Source organism: Hyaena hyaena, unplaced genomic scaffold (genome assembly GCF_003009895.1).
Source record: "Hyaena hyaena isolate Hyena2069 unplaced genomic scaffold, ASM300989v1 scaffold_723, whole genome shotgun sequence".
Classification (NCBI taxonomy): domain Eukaryota; kingdom Metazoa; phylum Chordata; class Mammalia; order Carnivora; family Hyaenidae; genus Hyaena; species Hyaena hyaena.
Genome location: NW_024081356.1, coordinates 401,778 through 421,830, shown reverse-complemented (window position 1 = coordinate 421,830; position 20,053 = coordinate 401,778). Strand labels below are relative to the sequence as shown.

At 37.0% G+C, this 20,053-nt stretch overlaps 1 protein-coding gene across 7 annotated transcripts in view; it reads left to right on the top strand.

The window, feature by feature from the left end:
- Nucleotides 1-20,053, top strand: part of FAM13B (family with sequence similarity 13 member B) — a 78,697-nt gene that overhangs the window by 27,886 nt on the left and 30,758 nt on the right. For 4 of the 7 annotated variants that reach the window (XM_039217902.1, XM_039217901.1, XM_039217900.1 and 1 more), the window contains exons 5-7: nt 686-863; nt 1,169-1,310; nt 10,099-10,259. In XM_039217902.1, the coding sequence (XP_039073833.1) occupies nt 686-863; nt 1,169-1,310; nt 10,099-10,259 (481 nt within the window). Of the gene's footprint in view, nt 1-685; nt 864-1,168; nt 1,311-6,772; nt 6,869-10,098; nt 10,260-20,053 lie in introns of all 7 variants that reach the window. The other 3 variants (XM_039217899.1, XM_039217897.1, XM_039217896.1) reach the window with 1 other exon arrangement.

The following is a 20,053-nucleotide window of genomic DNA, read 5'->3' as shown; positions in this document are numbered from 1 at the left end:
TCGAGTCCCACATCAGGCTCTGTGCTGAACGTTTGCTCAGAGCCTGGAGCCTGCTTCAGATTTCTGTGTCTCCTTCTCTCTCTGCCTCTCCTCCACTCATGACCTGTCTCATTCTGTCTCTTAAAAATAAATAAATGTAAAAAATAAATTGAAAAAGGGGCGCCTGGGTGGCTTAGTCGGTTAAGCGTCCGACTTTCGCTTAGGTCATGATCTCGCGGTTCGTGGGTTCGAGCCCCGTGTCGGGCTCTGTGCTGACTGCCAGCTCAGAGCCTGGAGCCTGTTTCAGTCTGTGACTCCCTCTCTCTCTGACCCTCCCCTGCTCACGCTGTCTCTCTCTCTCTCCTAGAAATAAATAAAAAATAAAACATTTAAAAAAAAATTGAAAAAAAAAAAGACAGTATGATGAGAATTAAAAAAAAATAAATTAGAGAATTTGTGCTGATGAATAATAGATGAGGAAAACATCCTTCAGCAATTGAGGGGTTGAGTTCCTTCTCTCCAACTCTTCTCTTCCCCTTAATAAGTGAAATGCAAAGCCCTAAGGCATTTGGCTTCTGGTAGAGGAAGTGAAGAGGTTTTGAATTGTTATAGTAAAAAGATGATGTGGGTGGAGTAATGTGAACCTGGCAAAATATCTGAGCTTTGCGTTTACTTCATTAAAAAAACCTGTCATTATGTTTTATAGATTATAATAATGAAGATGAATTTGGAAGAAAGTTGAGGTTCCTTTTACAACAGCTTCCACCTGTTAACTACAGTTTGTTAAAGTTTCTGTGTAGATTTTTAGCCAATGTAGCATCACATCATGAAGAAATATGGTCTGCAAACTCTCTGGCTGCTGTCTTTGGTCCAGATGTCTTCCAGTAAGTTTTTTCCCAAATTTTTGTGTAATCAATAAATAGTGAATTTGTGAAATAGAGTCATTATACTATCTCCTAAGGTTCATAGGTTGCTGGGTGAACCATTATTTTTTATAGCAGATCTGATTAATCCTCCCAGCATTTCTGTGAAGAGGGTACAAATTAGGTAGGCTTTACAGATGGGAAAACTGAGGCACAGAATGATGACATAAATTGCTCAGGTTTATAAAGTGATTCATTGGTTGTCTTCTAATTTTACCTGTGTTTGATTTAAGCATTCTCAATTCAATTTGGACTTTTATTCTTAGCGTTTACACAGATGTGGAAGATCTGAAAGAACAAGAAATAGTGAGCAGGATAATGGCTGGACTTCTGGAAAATTACTATGAGTTTTTTGAGAATGAAGAGGAAGATTTCTCATCAAATGATTTGAGTTCAATTACTGAACAGGTGAGAATATTTTAGATATTTGGAGAATTTTTAAAGAATATACTTTTTAGGGCTTGGCACAAATGCAGGTGGAATTTTGAAGTACTACAGAAAGCAGTTGTTTTGGTTATTTATTATATGTAATCATAGGTGACATATCCGTGTAATATATGAACATGATTTTTTTCTTAAGTTCTTGTTTTCAATTTGAGTAATATGGAAAAGATATTGAAACCAGACTATGACTATATGCTAAATATTTTGTGAGGTTTGTGTGTGTTTAAGCATTGTTTATTTTGTAAGAATAGTGTGGTTTTTTGCTTTTGCAAAGAGACTTAGCATAGAGGAATGTAGGGAAAAGGTGAGAAATAGAAGGTAGAGGGAGAGACTCAATGCAAATTTCACACATATTTTCAGAAATAGGAAGGTTTTCTTGATGAAAGTGGGGAGTCAATAGAGCTGTGCAATTAATGTCATTAATGGGAAGCATCAGGAGAGTAATAGATTAGGTTGCAGGTAGTTTTTTTTTTTAACTCTTGTGACTCTGGAAAATTAACACCCATTTTTCCAGCTACATTATATTTTGTTGTTGGTTGAGATTGTACAGGACCTAGTTACTTTCTCCTTCACGAAATGAGAATATTGGTGCAGAGTAACTAATTTATTGTAAAACCACATTAATCCAGATATTTCATGGTTAGAATTTGTGATTTAGATCTATGTGGAGGTTTTTATTTTGTGCATAAGTGAAATGATTTGTGAAACAAACTTCTTCTATTAGGTTAAAACCTATGAAGATACTTAATATTTTGGTCATGGGGTGGGACTGCTACTTTTTTAATGAGTAACTCACCTGGTTAAAAAAATAAAGTGTTTAGTAAAATTTCTTGCTTTTACTTATACCCTGTATGTGTAATTATGTGTTTTTCCAGAGTTTCTTTATGTAAATGTAAGTAAATATTGCCTCACAGTTTTGTGGGTTTTTTAAATGTTTATTTATTTTTGAGAGAGACAGAGTGCAAGCTTGGGGGAAGGGCAAAGATAGAGGGAGACACAGAATCCAAAGTGGGTTCCAGGCCCTGAGCTGTCAGCACAGAGCCTGACATGGGACTCAAACTCCCACACTGTGAGATCATGACCTGAGCTGAAGTCAAAAGCACAACTGACTGAGCCACCCAGGCACCCCTCCTCACAGTTTTTTAAGAGGAAGGTAGCATACTGCACACACTGTTCTGCACCATCATGTTGTTGTTACCATTTTTATTTAAAGTTTTTTTTTTTTTTAAGTTTATTTTTGAGAGAGAGAGAGAATGAGAATGAGAGTAAGCAGGGAAAGAACAGAGAGAGAGAGGGAGACTCAGAATCTCAAGTCGGCTCCAGCCTCTGAGCTCTCAGCAGAGCCTGACATAGGGCTCGAACCCATGGACTGCTAGATCATGACTTGAGCTGAAGTAGGACGCTCAACTGGCAGAGCCATCTGGGCACCCCATGGTGTTGTTTTTAATCAGTTGCCAATGCATATTGGAACTCTTCTTATTGGAATATCTGTATAGTACTCTTGTTTTCACGTCTGCAAAGTTCCCTATTGTCTGAATGCACCATTATAATTTATTTGATGTATAGTATTGATCTCCACTTAAAAAGTTGATAGTACAACCCATTTTCTCAGAAGAGTCATGGTTTATATCTGCTTCTGATGTAATTATTAGTAGCTCCTCTTTTCACTCTTAACATGTATCCAGGTTTTGATGATTAATTATATGGTCACTATTTATTGATGCAAATTGAGTGGCTTTTCATTTGCTATTGGATTATGAAGCAGCATCTTTTGAAAAATAGTTTATCATACAGATTTTTATTTTTATAGGTCTTGGTTCTGGTAATGTGAATTAGGAATTCTATTTTCCACATAGCCTATCTTTTTTTTTTTTTTTTCTTTTTAAAGAGTTTCTATATTGTTGTGGACTTTTATGAACAAGATTTTTTAATATTTGGAGTTGATCTTCCTTAGTTTTTCATTTTTTTTTTCACATAAGCATTTATATCTTTGCCTGATTTTCCTTCCCTCTTTCTGTCCCTCTATTCCTTCCTTCCTCTCTCCCTCTCCCCTTTCTTTTCAAGTATCATGGACTTTAAGGAAACAGTAACAAACCAAATTACAGTTTGTAATGGGTAAACTGGGGATGAAAACATCGGGCTCGAACCCATGGACCGCCAGATCATGACCTGAGCTGAAGTAGGATGCGTAACTGACTGAGCCACCTGGGCACCCATGGTGTTTTTAATCAGTTAACAGTGAATATGTATACATTTGTGAAGTAAATCAAATGGGTAGAATTTGTAGCCAGTTTCACTGATTGTTGGAACTTTTGGCATATTTTTTGAACTTCTGTCATTGACAGTTCCTAACTTAAAAATTTGGTAAGAATAAAGAACTGAACATATCTCTTCAAAATTATTCTTGGCTTTAAAGAAAGTGACAAGAGGGCAAGGAGATAGATACGTCTTAAACTTTTAATGTCTTTTTAAAACATTTTTATTTTATTTTTTTATTTAAAATTTTTTTAAATGTCTTTATGTTTAAAAAGAATTTTTTTAATATTTTATTTATTTTTGAGAGTGAGAGATCCCGAGTGGGAGAAGAGCAGAGAGAGAGAGAAAGGGAGACACAGAATTGAAAGGAGGGTCCAGGCTCTGAGCTGTCAGCACAGAGCCCGATGTGGGGTTCGAACCCACGAGCTGTGAGATCATGACCTGAGCTGAAATCAGACGCCTTAGCCGACTGAGCCACCCAGGCGCCCTTAAATGTCTTTAGTTTTGAGAGAGAGAGAGAGAGAGAGAGACAACGTGTGAGTGGGGGAGGGGCAGAGAGAGAGAGAGAGAGAGAGAGAGGGAGACACAGAATCCAAAGCAGGCTCTTAGCTCTGAGCTGTTGGCACAGAGCCAGACATGGGGCTCAAACTTATGAACCATGAGACCGTGACTTAAGCTGAGGTCGGACACTTATCTGACTGAGCCACTCATGTGCTCCATTTTATTTTTATTTATTTATTTATTTTTATTTTATTTTATTTTATTTTATTTATTTATTTATTTTTTAATGTTTTATTTATTTCTAGGAGAGAGAGACAGCGTGAGCAGGGGAGGGTCAGAGAGAGAGGGAGTCACAGACTGAAACAGGCTCCAGGCTCTGAGCTGGCAGTCAGCACAGAGCCCGACGCGGGGCTCAAACCCTTGAACCGCGAGATCATGACCTAAGCGAAAGTCGGACGCTTAACCAACTAAGCCACCCAGGCGCCCCATATTTATTTTTATTTTAGAGAGAGCGTATAAGCACGGGAGAGGGGGAGAGAAAAAGAGAATCCCACACTGTGGGATCATGATCTGAGTCGAAATGCAGAGTCGCTCGCTCAACTGACTTAGCCACCCAGGTGCACCAAACCTGTAATGTCTTTGATGCCTATAAGAAATCTCATTTTGGGGAGTTTTGTGTGCCACCTTTCTTTTCTTTAATTTGTTTTAGTTTAGGGGCACCTGGCTGGCTCAATTGGTAGTGTGTTCATCTTAGGTTGTAAGTTTAAGCCCTCTGTTGGGTGTAGAGATTATTTTAAAAAAAATAAAATCTTCATTTAATTTTAGTGGTTTTGTTTTGTTTTAGAGTTTATTTTGGGAGAGAGAGTGAGCAAGAACGAGAGAGTATGCACATGTACATACATGTGCATATGAGAGAGTGGGGAAGGGACAGAGAAAGAGGGAGAGAGACATTCCCAAGTAGGCTCTGTGCTGTCAGTGGAGAGCCTGATGTGGGGCTTAATTCCACGAACTGGGAGATCATGACTTGAGCTGAAATCAAGAGTTGTGTGCTTAACTGACTGAGCCACCTAGGCAGCCCCAAAGTGATAAAATCTGAAAAAATTAATAATGTTTTAGTAATGTATTTAGATAAAATTAATGGCTGCTTAAAATGAAGTAATATGAATATGTTTGTGTTACTCATTTTTACATTTCTTTTTTTTTTTTTTTTTTACAAATAGTTTATTGTCAAATTCATTTTTACATTTCTTGAGAGGATTTGAATTGTAAGAAACCTGATGATACCAGTTTGCCCCATTTATTTCTTGACAGCTCTAAAGTCTTCAGGATATATCTTGACTGTGTTTTATGTTGTGCTGTAATTCTCTGATATTTCTGCTATCCTGTGTCTTCTTTATGTACACCAAAATAACTCATGTAATGCATTTGTATTTAAAAATTTTTTTTCAACATTTATTCTTGAGAGAGAGTGAGTGTGAGCAGGGGAGGGGCAGAGAGAGAGGGAGACATAGAATCTGTCAGCTCAGAGTCCAACGTGGGGCTCGAACCCACAGACTGAGATCATGACCTGAGCTAAAGTCGGACACTCACCCAGCCACTTCATCGCCCCAGTGCATTTTTATATTTCTTTAAGCACTAGAAAAATCTACTTTAAATATGTTATGCTTTACATTAAATAGAATCGTGATTAGTTAACACCAGCACATAATGTTTAATTCTACAGGTTTGCCCATGAATAGAAAAGGGGATGTTAGTATATTGAATGGAATATGATTAATAATGAATTAGTGCTATAAGTCCTAAGAGAGAGTGATGTATATTTAATTATTTTGATCCATATTGCTGATTACCACAATTTGTTGTCTTAACTATTTCTGTGACCTTTCTATATTATAAACAGATTACAATACTAGGACAGATACCTGAAAATTTAATTTCTTTAAAGCAGATTTGATAACTCAGTTTGACTTGTGAGACTGAATTGACAGTGTATTGAGGGAAAGTAAAATTTCTTCAAACTTAGCACATTTTGGTTGTGTGTGTGTGTGTGTGTGTACATATATATATATATATATTTAAGTTTATTTATTTTTGAGAGAGAGAGAAAGAATGTGAGTGGGGTAGGGGCAGAGCGACAGGGAGACACAGAATCTGAAGCAGGCTCCAGGCTCTGAGCTGTCAGCACACAGCCCGATGTGGGGCTTGAACCCATGAACTGTGAGATCATGACCTGAGCTGAAGTCGAACGCTTAACTGACTGAGCCATCTAAGCACCCCTATTTTGGGTGTATTTTGAAGTTGACCTAACTTAAATGTGCTAGTTTCTTACCCCATATTTAAAGATGTAGGTATACCTGGCCCATCCTTGCAGTGCTTTGATGATTTTTCTTTTTATTTTGATATTTGAAAGAAGCAATGTTAACTAGTGGTCTTTTCTCTTGGAGTTTTATACCATTAAAGCAAGTATTTGGCAGTTAGAACCTTTTCAAAGTAATAGATATTTCTATTAATAGTATGAGAGAGATGACTGGAGGTAATGAATAGGGAGTGTTTGAGAAATGACCCAGAGTTGGTGGACAGGTTCTTTGTATATCTCTACGTGAATGCAAATTCAGTAGAGTGGTTTGAAGATGTAGGTGATAATTATGTTTCTTTATACATTTGAGAAGGCAGGTAGCAGCGTTCTCCACAAGCTGGAGTCTGGAGAGCAGGCATTTCACGAGGCCCTAGAGAAGGGAATTACAGCAGTCAAAGAAAGAAGAGATGTAAGTATGGATGAGGGTTTTCCATAAGTGGAGTGAGTGGTTTTCCATTAAGTGGAATTGAGGCAGCTACATATATAGGGAAGGTTCATAATAACTTAGGAATACATAGAGCCTTGATAAACACAAGGTCAAGGTGACAAGGAGAAGATAAAGAACTTTTGAAGTGTGGGATGAGAGAGGGCACTCTTAAGTTTTTAGTGCTTATTCTTACACAAACCAATTTAGTCAGTTATTACTGTAGGAAGTTACACTGGGAGGCCTGGGAGATGGGAGGGGGTAAAATAAAATCCGATTAGGTTACTGTTCATATCATATCTTACTGTATGATTATTGTTGAAAATACTGGACAGTGTCCATTAATTTACATAAAACATTGAATTGTATGTAATATAGTCAATATAATCAAGTATAAGGTGTTCGTAGTTACTTTGAACTATTGACTCTAGGTACAAACTTATTTTTAAAAACATATACTGTAACATACTAAAATAGCAATACCTTTGTACCAAAAATGTGTGGACTGAATAAATACTCTAAATTTAAATAGTCATTAAAAATTTTTTCCCCATACTTTCCTGTGGCGGCCAAGCCTATATTGATCAACCATGATAATTTGCATTTAATAGTTCTGAAAACAGTATTTTCTTGCTGTTTAATATATATTTTTTTGCTTCAGTTACCAGGTAGATACTAAGTATGTTCTTGAATTTCATTAGCATATTAAATACATACATGGAAAATGAGGGTACTTTTTCTTTTTTTTTTTAAATGTTTTCTTTATTTCTAGGAGAGAGAGAGAGAGAGACAGCGTGAGCAGGGGAGGGTCAGAGAGAGAGGGAGTCACAGACTGAAACAGGCTCCAGGCTCTGAGCTGGCAGTCAGCACAGAGCCCGACGCGGGGCTCGAACCCACGAACTGCGAGATCATGACCTAAGCGAAAGTCGGACGCTTAACCGTCTAAGCCACCCAGGCGCCCCATGAGGGTACTTTTTCATTTGATGCAGTTTAAAACCTCATATATCATATGAAATTTTTACCTTTGTGTATAAATCTTAGTTCATAATCAGTTACTTATTTTTACTTTTTTTCATCACTCTTTTACATGATAGGAGATAGATGAGGGCTGGCATTTATAAGCACAACAAATTCAGCAGAATCTCCTATATATGTTTTATATGTAGGTAGTTAGTAGTTCACAAATTCAGGTCATTAAGTATTGTTAATAATGAATTTTTAGTGATCCAGCTGACTAGTGACTTTGATACAGTGGTTGAGAGCTCCTGCTTTAGGTAGTTTGGATGGCAAATACTGTCTTCCTTTCTCATAAAAAGTGATGTTACATGTAGAAATTAGACTCTGTGCTGTATAGAAATAAGAATTCCAGTTATAATGATAGCTGTTATTTATTGCTTATTATGTACAGACACTGTATAAGAGTTAGCCTATATTATTTAATCCTTTCAACTAGCTCTATGAGGGAGGTAGTATATATAGCATCTCCATTTTATTCATAGGTCTAGAGAATTTAATAAGTTGAGAGATAGTTAAGGGCACAGTAGGGGTGTAAACATAACATCTTTCTGCCTTCAAAGCCTGGTTTTTAAGTACTTTTAAGACTTAAGGCAGGCTCTACTTGTTAGGAGTGTGGTAGAATATCACAGAAAAATGACCTTTCTTCTGGTTGAAGTTTGCTTTCTGAGGGTATTCTAGCACCTATGTTTGACTGTCTGGGAATAATACCACAGTTATACCTAGTGGTAAATTTATCCTAGGTATTTCCAGTGCATTTGTTTGGAATGGACAAAGGTATACTTTTGCTACTCAGTGTTTTTAATGACTGGTATTAAATTATAAAAGGCGTTAATTTATGGCTAGTGTCTTCTTTGAGATAGCTTTAAAATTTATATCTCATTGAAAAAAATTTTTTTTTTAATTTTTTTTAATGTTTTATTTATGTCTAGGAGAGAGAGAGAGAGAGAGACAGCGTGAGCAGGGGAGGGTCAGAGAGAGAGGGAGTCACAGACTGAAACAGGCTCCAGGCTCTGAGCCGGCAGTCAGCACTGAGCCCGACGCGGGGCTTGAACCCACAAACTGCAAGATCATGACCTAAGCGAGTCGGACGCTCAACCGACTAAGCCACCCAGGCGCCCCGAAAAAAATACTTTTTTAAGTTTATTTATTTTGAGAGAGAGAGTGGTCACAGGCACACATAAGCCAGGGAGGGGCAGAAAAGGAGGGAGAAGGAGAATCCCAGGCAGGGGTTTTGAAAATATTTGAAAACATTTTTTGTGGGGCGCCTGCATGGCTCAGTCAGTTAAGTGCCTGACTCTTGATTTTAGCTCAGGTCATAATCTCACAGTTTGTGGGATCAAGGCCCACATCAGGGTCCTTGTTCACAGTGCAGAGCCTGCTTGGGATTCCCTCTTTCCCTATGTGCATTTCCTCTGCTCTTGTGTGCATGTATGCTCTCTCTCTCCCCCTCTCTTCCTTCCTCCCTCCCATCTCTCTCAAAATAAATAAATAAATGAACATTAAAATATAGAATATTTTGTTGGGTTTTTTTCTCTAATATTATTCACTGTCTTTTTATTAGAGTGATTATTTACTTATGTAGCCTGTTTGATAATGGAAGACATTTTATAGCCCCTGCTAGAAAGAGAATTATAACCTTGAGTTGTGTTTAATGGCCATATTAGTGAGTTACCTCTTGTAAGATCCAGTCCCTTCATGAAAAATTCCATCTGAATCATGTAGAAGTTAGGTGACATTTTCTAAAACATAGTTAACACCTTAAGGCAAAATTACTCTGCCTTTTCCAACACTTACTCTGTATTTAAATCACTTTTTAAATGCACCTGGAAATTGGAGAGGTCAATTAGAAATCTTTGTAACTGTTCAGTTTATAAAACTGATTGGTTAGGAAATGAAGCTTTCTTAATGTTAGCTAATTACAGTGTGCAGGCTTTTCATCAATGTGGTCTTACTCATATTCCTACTGATACACTAAAGTAATCATTATTTCATGTTTTAAAATGTTATATTTGGTTTGAGGTTTTCTTCAAATATGGAAAAGTTGGTAATTACTTATTCCTTTAGAAAAATTGGTCCTAGGAAATGAAGTGAAAAAAGAGTTGTCTGTGTTTTAAATTTTCTTTGAATAGTATATCTTAGATAATGTCAATTAAAAGTTTCATTACATTTTAATTCTCAATTTCCTCTTGTTTATATAGGTTAATGAGCTTTCTGAGGAAGAAGAGGAAGATGAAAAGCTGGAACACATAGAAGAACTTCCAGAAGAGGGTGCAGAAAAATCAAGTGATATGGCAGAGGTGGTACAATTAAGGATGACTGAAAACATCCTGGAACCAAATAGTGTTACAGCATCAACAAGGTATTATTTCAGATGAAAGAACCTTAGCTTTTGAGCATTTTATTCTAGATGTAGATTCACTCAAATAGTAAATTACATAAATTATAACAATATGTAGAAGATTGGTTTATGTATGAAAAAGAGCAACAAGAAAATTTTAAGCAAACTTGATAAGGAAAATCAGGTATTAGCATTTACACTTTTCTTTCAAAATAGAACTTTTTACATTTCTCCTTAAAATTTGTTTTTGTATTATTAGTGTGTTCGTTAGACTGGGTACATTTTCAGTATCTTTGGAAGTGGCTGAATTGACTTGTATTTCCAAGTTCTAGTCTAGAACTAGGTTAGCTAGGCTGTCGAGAAAGAACTCTGTGATGCATTAAGATAGTGCTTTCCAGTCTTTTTTCAGGTATGAAGGGATACTATTTACATAGAATACTATGTAAACTTGGTAAATGTGGTCGAGTACAGTCATTGTCTTAATGCATAGCTTGGGCCACTGGGACACACTGTTTAGTAAGCTTTAGAGAATTCAAAAAATCCATAGCTTTAGGTATTGCTAAATTCTGTGCTAGTTCTCTGTAAAGTTCCATGATTACTAACCCTTACTGACCCCCTTTTTTAATTAGGGGAACAGCAATGTATTTAGATCACTAGATTTTGTTTTGTTTTGTTTTTGTTTTTTTAGATCACTAGATATTTTTCATTAAATCTGTTCAATAGAATGGTGGTTAAAAAGTAGAGGAAATTATTTAAAAGCTTTAGAAGGCAAAATGTCATTTAAAAATAATATCTAAGGGATAAACTATCCATTGTCATTTAGATACATTATAAAGCAATTTAAGATACATACTGCCAAATACAACTATTAAATTTCATTGTGAGCTTTTAGATCTTTGTGTATTATATATAATTTCTTCAAACATGATTGTAATTATGGTATATTAACATGTTTGTTCACTTCTTTGCCTTTGATTTAATATTGTTTGTGCTTTTCTATGTTTACAACCCTTTCTAATTTGGAGGTTGGGCTTTTAACTATAATTATGTTATTTATAAACAATATACTGAGATGTTTACCTATATCTTAATTATATATTTAATGTCCTTCTGGAAATTTTGTATTGTTTTAGCTAGATTGTCTTAAACTGCTACTGATCAACTTTTTAGGTTCTTAGGCCCTTTTTTCCTTCTTCTGAACTGTTTGTATACATTTTTTGGCTCAACTAGTGACCTTTTCTTTGGCTTTTGATAAGTATTTCCAGAGTGCTTAAAAGACAGTCTGATTTATTTTGCCATTAGCAGTACCTAAAGACCGTAGATAGATGGGGCACCTGGGTGGCTCATTTGGTTAAGTGTCCAACTTCAGCTCAGGTCATGATCTCGTGGTTTGTGAGGCGAAGCCCTGCATCAGGCTCTCTGCTGTCTGTGCAGATCCTGCTTCAGATCCTCTCTTCCCCTGTCTCTCTGCACCCCCCCCCAAAAAAAAAATAAACCTTAAAAAAAAATATATGGATGTTCTTTATTTTAAGTTAGAGTTATGCTTTCTAATTCAGTGGCCACTAGCTACATGTGGCTATTTAAACTTGAATCAGTAAAAATTAAATAAAGTTAAAAAATTACCTTCACAGTTGTACTACTAGCCACAGTTCAAGTGCTCAGTAGCCATGTAAGTGAGCACTGTATTGAACAGTGCAGACATAGAACATCTGTGTCGTAGGCAATATTTCTTCATTCTAACTAGGTAATTTTTAGATGGATTGGTAGGTAGGTAGTCAGGATTCCTTAAAGACAAGTCACAGATGTGGACCTTGGTTAAAGGAAAGAAAAAAGACAATTTATTAGAAGAATGCCAGATAGGTCTCCGAGTCATAGGAAAAGCAGAGATAACACCGGTATCCGTACAGAATTTAGTAGCAGGGTTATGGAAGAATGTCTAGCATGTGGCTGTTACTTTGAGAATTTAATTATCTTTCTTTCTGTCATTCTGCTCAAGATTGAATTTTTGTGGGGTAGTAGGGGAGAGGGTCTGGCCTAAATTGCATCAACTGTCCAACCACCTAGCCAGGGTAGAACTCGTCATTGTAACTTATGTATCTCTCAAGACCATTGGATAGGAAGAGGAGCTACTTTGCCACAGAAAAACATGGCTATTTACCAAAAGGAAGGGATAAGGCTATCAGAAGCAAAACAGGAATCTCTGCCAGAGTCATCTTTGAGATTTAGTGATGTTAAAAATTTCAGTTAATATTTGTATATTAGCCCTTTTTTGTAGTTTTTGTCTGATTGTATGAAGATAAAAATTACATTCTTTCATTATGCACCATGGATGAAAGAAAAATTGGGGAGAGATAACCCTAGAGTGCACAGCCCTAGAATATAGGGAGCTTTAATAAATTGACTTTTTAAATGTTTATGTATGTATTCTGAGAGAGAGAACAGAGGAAGGGCAGATAGAGATGGAGAGAGAGAATGCCAAACAGGGTCTGCACTGTTAGCATAGAGCCCGACCAGGACTTAATCTCATGAATCGTGGTATCATGACCTGAGCTGAAATTAAGTCAGACCCTTAAGCCACTAGGCCACCCAAGTGCCTCAAAACTGAGAAATTTATATATTTTTTAACATAGCATTAAATTGATTACATGTTAATGTAATTTTTAATTTTTATTTTTAGAGAGCACGCACATGAGTGGGGAAAAGGCCAGAGAGAGAAAGAGAATCCTTTTTTAAATGTTTATTTTTAAGAGAGGGAGCATAAGTGGGGGAGTGGGGGCAGAGGATCTGAAGTAGCCTCTGCATGGACAGTGGGCCTGATGGCGGGCTCAGACTCACAAACCATGAGATTGTGACCTGAGCCAAAGTCTGATGCTCAGTAGACTGGGCCACCCAGGCGCCCCAAAGGAGAATCTTAAGCAGGCTCCGGATTCAGCATGGTGCCCCAATGCAGGGCTTGATCCCATGACCCTGGGATCGTGACCTGAACTGAAATCAAGAGTCAGATCCTCAACTGATTGAGCCACCCAGGCACCCCCAGTTCACAGTCCTTAATATCACCACTGATTATATCAAAGCATTTTTTAAGTACTGGGATATTATTGAGTTTAAGAAGATACAAGTTTTCCAAAAGTCAAATGTTTGCTTGGAGACTGAAATTTTATCAGTATTGTCAGTTGTTTTTCTTAAAGTTGCAGTCTTGCTCATTTTTCAGAAGATGTATGCCGGATAATTCAGGATGGAATAACCATGATTTGTCAGCCTGTCTTTCCAGTGAAAATGGTGTTCCATGATAAAAGTTCAGCCATCAACTCAGAATGAGACAAACATGCCTCAGAATTGTTTTATGTGTCCTTCCCATTTTTGTCATACCAAGTACTAAAATGAAGTATAATCAGAGATGAGGTAAAATTATTTATTACTGCTACTTCCTCAAGGACTGGTCCCCTTTTTAAAAAATCGCAAGTGAGGGGTGGTGAATGCAGTGGCCATGGTATGGTTTGGTCCCACTTGCCTGGATTTATGCTAAGACTCCAAGCATTTTTTTCTACCATTGATTTTGTTTCCTCATGCAGATGTCACCACAGTGGAAAAAGGCAAATAGTATGAAAATAGTTTTGGTGTTTTCATTCACAGACCACCCTTTGAGAACCAGTGGTTTAAATATTTGTGTAGGAGTTATACTGATGGGTCAGTTTATGCATCTGTTACTTTGTATATTGTTTGCTATTAGTCCTATTTTGTGATGATTTGAACTGACTTAAGAGTGGAAAAAAAGCTGGTTTTGAGGTGTAGGTAGCTTAGGATATGCAAGAAACGGGTTGCTTCTGAGTCTTATCCATGCGCTCTATGGAAATCTCAAGATCCCTTTCCAAATGCCTTGTATCTGTAGATGAAGAATTGTTGCTCTCTGTGCACATACTTATCTGTTATTTGGCTTATTGTTTATATGTACAAATTTAAGGGGAATCTTTACCTTGAAAAAATTTAAAGAGAGATAAGAAAGTTCTGAATGATTTAAAAAAATTTGTGTTTTGTGCCTCATAATCTTTTACCTAGGCTTGAGGGTTAGGTAAATTGTATTTTTTAAATTTGTATTTAAAAAAATGTTTATTTTAAAATATTTGTTTTGAGAGAGAGAGAAAACATGAGTGGAGGAGGGGCAGAAAGAGGGAGACACAGAATCCAGTGCAGGCTTCAGGCTCTGAGCTGTCAGCCCAGAGCCCGATGTGGGGCTCAAACTCACAAACCACGAGATCATGACCTGAGCCGAAGTCAGACGCTCAACTGACTGAGCCACCCAGGCACCCCAAAATGTTTGTTTGTTTTTAAGAGCAAGAGAGCATAAGTCAGGGAGGGGCAGAGAGAGAGAGAGAGAGAGAGAGAGGGAGACCAAGACTCTGAGGCAGGCTCCTACTGTCAGCATGGAGCCAGTCGCTGGGGTTGAACCCACAAACCATAAGATCATGACCTGAGCCAAAGTTGGATGCTTAACTGATTGAGCTGCCCAGGTGCCCCTAGGTAAATTTTAATGTATACTCATGTTTCCAGAACTATACATCAAAAAGTTAATTGTCATGGGAGCCTGGGTGGCTCAGTCAGTTGAGTGTCTAAGTCTTCTTTGGCTCAGGTCATGATCTCACAGTTGTGAGATTGAGTCCCACCTCAAACTGCTCTGGATGTAGAGTCTGCACAAGATTCTCTCTCCTTCTCCCTCCACCCCTCCCCCACTTGCGCTCCCACTTTCTCTCTCTGTCTCTATAAAAAGAAAAAAAACCAATATTAAAAAAAAGTTAATTGGCATTTTTATAAAGTTCATTTATAGTTGTGCTTTGCCTTGGTAAAACTTGGAATTCAGAAATGAAAATTTCAGTATCTTTTATGAGTTGTTGGTGCTAGGGCTTCAGTTTTGTGAGTTCATTGGTTTCTGATGGTTTGTTCTTTCTGGATGCAATGCAGGTTAAAGGGTACAGTCATTGAGGAAGAGCTCTGAGTTTAGGATTTTGAGATTAGTCTCTACAACTTCATTTTCTGGATGCCTTATTGTTGAGGAAATTGGCCCTGAGCTGACTGACTACAGCTGGTTCAGAAAGGTGGTCTTAACATTTCCCTTTTTCTTTCATTCTTTGAATTTGGTAATTTGCAAAATATTCAGTTGGCAATCCACTAAGTTTTCACTAGCTAGGGTCCACTTAAGAGGAGGAAAATGTGGGGTGCCGGAGTGATTCAGCCAGTTTAGTGTCTGACTCTTGATTTTGGCTCAGGAAAAGGTACTTTGGTGCAAGTATCAGAAGTGCTGGGTGGCGAAAAGTAGAATTTATGCTTTGGGTCTTAAAGTTTTATTAAAGTAAAAGTTGTTTTAAAGTACCAGCGCACAATAGATATTGACAGGTTTTCTTTCTTCTTCCTTCCCTTGCCCTATAAATGATGCATTTAATGTTTGAAAGACCTGTGGTTACTATAACTTACTGACCTTCTAATAGTAAAGAGTCTTTCACTTTACTCTTACCATAGTTACTGGGTATTCCCAAGTTGATATGGAGAATGGACAAAGGCTTTTGCTTTTGGCTTGAAAGGGATATATGATTTTTGTTTTGTTTTGTTTTAATATATATTTACTTTTTGAAACCACTGTTTTTTAAATTATAATTTTGGAGTATAGAAATTATATAGAAATCACTGTAATTTTAGATTCGAAAAATTAACCGCTATTGGTTTTCTGAATATGGATAGTAAATGGGCAATAGTAGTATTGTACTTTTTGTGTATCTGTTTTATCAATTTCATATTTGTCATAACATGTCTTTGGTTAGGGTAATATGACTAACAGAAACAGATTGATTTTTCTGCTTTATGTTGGATTAGGCTTAAATATTTCTACAGCAGTTCTACCCAGATTGAAAATTTTGTCCCCTTTTCCTTCTGTCTTGCAAAATTGCACAGACTTGAAAAGAAATTTGTGGACTCTTGATTAGGTCTCTCCTTGTCAGTAGTAACCTCCTGTTGCAGCCTGCTTCTGTTTAGACTGCAGCTCTGATAATTGCTCAGCAGTTTTTATAAACCCATCACCATCCTTTATGGTGTTTCAAGTCTCTACCTGATGTTTTTGTTGGAGATGCCATGTGTTCAGAATGGCTTGCAGAGCTCTGTTGCACAGGTAGTGATCCTTAGCAGAGTTCATTGAAGCAGAGCTGTAGTACTTTTATTGTAATGTTATTTATAACATTAAATATTTGTAATTGGAAAATTAAAATACTTCCCTATGATCAATGTATTTGAATTACAAAAAACCTGTAATTGGAATAATGGCCGCAAGATTGATTTTATGTAATAACCTCAAGAAGATTACATGATTGTAGGCAGATTTAAAAATAAAGTTAAAAGGGGCACCTGGGTGGCTCAGTCGGTTAAGCATCCAACTTCAGCTCAGGTCATGATCTCGTGGTTTGTGGGTTTGAGCTCTGCATCGGGCTCTGTACTGACAGCTAGCTCAGGGCCTGGAGCGTGTTTCAGATTCTGTGTCTCCCTCTCTCTCTGACCCTCCCCTGCTCATGCTTTCTCTCTGTCTCTGTCTCTCTCAGAAATAAATAAAACATTAAAAAAAAATTAAAAATAGAGTTAACAGAAGGGAGAAAAAGGTCAGAGAATGACTGTATTCTTTTTTCTTTGTAATCTTTTAATATTATACTTGACTAAGGACTTTAAAGTATGTTTAGCTCTTATAATTTATTGTTGATTCTTTTTCTCTGGTCTTCTTTGGGGGTTAGTGAAAATCCCCATCAGGTGGTTTTGTGGCATCTGTCCATATAACCTAAATAATTGACCTTAAATTTGCCAGCAGTTACTTTTGTTATGTCTTTATTAATCAGAACTCACATCCTGTGATAACTGTGCTATTTTGTTGCTGTTATAGATGACATAACTGTGTTGATAAATTGTTTTTACAGTCATAGATGTATGTTACAGCCATGGTTTGTGCATAAGTGCTTTCTACCTGAAAAAATTGGCTAAGTCTGAAAATAATAATTAAATTCTTTGAAATCTGAAAACTAAATCATTTCTTTGTCTTTTACAAGGCCACTTCTGTAGTCTCGTGAGTGACAATCTCACTTATACTTATGAAGTATAAAATCTATTTGATTTTAGTTACTAAGGCTTTTTGGGTAGGGAGAGGGTCTGTTGAAAGCAGCTATTTGATTGTCCCTGCATATCTTTAGGGCTAAAGAACCTTTACTATTACACTAATCTAGCTCACTGATCACTACATATAGATATAATTAAATATAGATACATGTATTTGTAATTTAATCCCAATATCATTTAAAAGGGGATAGGAAACAAAAGATCAGCTCTATCTTATCCTATATAAGACCATTAGAGCTCTCTTTTTTTTTTTTTGACATCAAAGAGAATTTTATTTTTAAAATATAGAAGATAGAGATTTAGGCTCTATACAGAATGTGTAGTTCCTTCAAAGGTCCCCAAAAACAAAAGATTCTTGGGTGATGGTGAAGGGGAGGGGAAGGGTAGTATTGGAGAGACTTGAGAATTGAGAATTTAGGTTATAGGGCAGGGGAATTCTCTCTATTCCTGCTCTCTTTTTCTTAAGACAGACCTACACTGAGATAGTGCTATTTCAGTACCAAAATCAATCAGTCAATCAATCTTTGGATTAAAAAAATGAGCAGCATTATAGCCCTTGGCCTATTACTGGGTGATAGTTTATGGCAACAGTGTTATCCAAACATGTTAAAAGAAGGTAGTTCGTATTTAGACAGATACTTTTAGAATTAATAGGCAAGATTTTATTACTCTGCAAAGGAAAGGGGTATTCTTTTTTTTTTTTTTTTTACAAATAGTTTATTGTCAAATTAGTTTCCACATAACACTTAGTGCTCATCCCCACAAGAGTCCTCCTCCATGCCCATCCCCCCCTCCCCCCCACATCCATCAGTCCTCAGTTAAGACCATTAGAGCTCTTGTTTTTTTTTTTTTTTTTTTTTGGCTCTTTTGGATGTCTGGAACATTGTATTAAAGTTTAGTCATTTTGGAAGCTGGAAATAAATCTAACAACTTTAACTTCTAGTGTGGGTAAGAATTGTCACTGGTGTTTATTAAAAATGTAGAATTTTTAGGGGAGCACCTGAGTGGCTCAGTTGGTTAAATGTCTGACTTCAGCTCAGGTCATGATCTCATGGTTTGTGGGTTCGAGCCCCTTATCAGGCTATTTGCTGACAGTTCAGAGCCTGGAGCCTGTTTCAGATTCTTTGTCTCCTCTCTCTGCCCCATCCCTGCTTGTGCTCTGTCTCTGTCTCTGTCTCTCTTAAAAAGAAATAAACATTAAAAATAAAAAAAAGGTAGATTTTTGGGCTCTACCTCAGAGGTATGGGGAGGGCCTCTGTTTTTCAAAAGCTTAAAAAAAATTGAGAAATAAATCATACACACAGAAATCATATACCACTGCCCTGAGCTAGAATAAAACCTGATAGCCACCCAGTAGGTCTCACAGCCCTGATCTCCTCCCTCCCCACTAAAAGTAACCACTATGCTAACTTTTATGGTACTCAATATTTTGTAGCTTTCTGAAAATTAAATCTCACTGTGTATATATTTTTGATCCAGCTTCTTTCACTAAACATTGTATGTGACATTTGCCCATGTTGTACGTCTTTGTGGTTCATTTTATTGCTGTAAAGTATTCCATCATATGATTACACATCAGTGATGCCACTTAATATTGTCAGACCATTGGATTGTTTTTTATTGTTGATTATTTACTGTTGTATATATTTTCTTTTTCTTTCTTAAATTTAGTTTTTGAGAGAGAAAGCACAGGTGAGGGAGGAGGGGCAGAGAGAGGGGGATGGAAGATCCAAAGCAGGCTCTGCAGTGACAGCAGAGAGTCCAATGTGGGGCTCAAATTCATTAACTGTGAGATCATGAACTGAGCCGAAGTCGATGCTTAACCAACTGAGCCACCCAGGTGCCCCTTTTGTGTACATTCTTGAACACATCTTCTGGTGCACATATGCATGTACATAAGCCATAAATTTGACTTTTAAGTTTTGTAAATATTACCAAATTGTTTTCCAAAGTGCTTCCCCCAGATGACACCATTACTAACAGTGTATGAGCATTCCCGGTGTTTCACATCCTTGCCAACACCTGGTATTAACTGTTTTGGGGAATATATAATATTATTTTCTTGTCATTTTAATAGGTTCATCCCCTTTTCATGTGTGTGTTGTCAGTTCATTCTTTTGTGAAGTAACTGTTCACTTGTGTTTCTTGCTTTTCTGCTGTTTTTTTTTCTTGTTGAATTGTAGGAACCCTTTAAAAATATGTATTGCAAATATCTTTTCTTTATCGTATGTTGTGCCTTTTCCTTCTCATATTGTGTCTTGCAAAGAATGATTCCTAATTTCAGTCAAGTTTACTGTTCTTTTCCCTAGTAGTCAGTGCTTTTTGGGTTCTGTTTAAGAAATCTTTTTTTTTTTTTTTTAATTTTTTTTAATGTTTTATTTATTTCTAGGAGAGAGAGAAAGACAGCGTGAGCAGGGGAGGGTCAGAGAGAGAGGGAGTCACAGACTGAAACAGGCTCCAGGCTCTGAGCTGGCAGTCAGCACAGAGCCCGACGCGGGGCTCGAACCCACGAACCATGAGATCATGACCTAAGCGAAAGTCGGACGCTTAACCCACTAAGCCACCCAGGCGCCCCAAGAAATCTTTTTCTTTTTCTTTTTTTCTTTTAATTTTTTTTTGGTAATGTTTTATTTATTTCTAGGAGAGAGAGAACGCGGGGCTCGAACCCACGAACC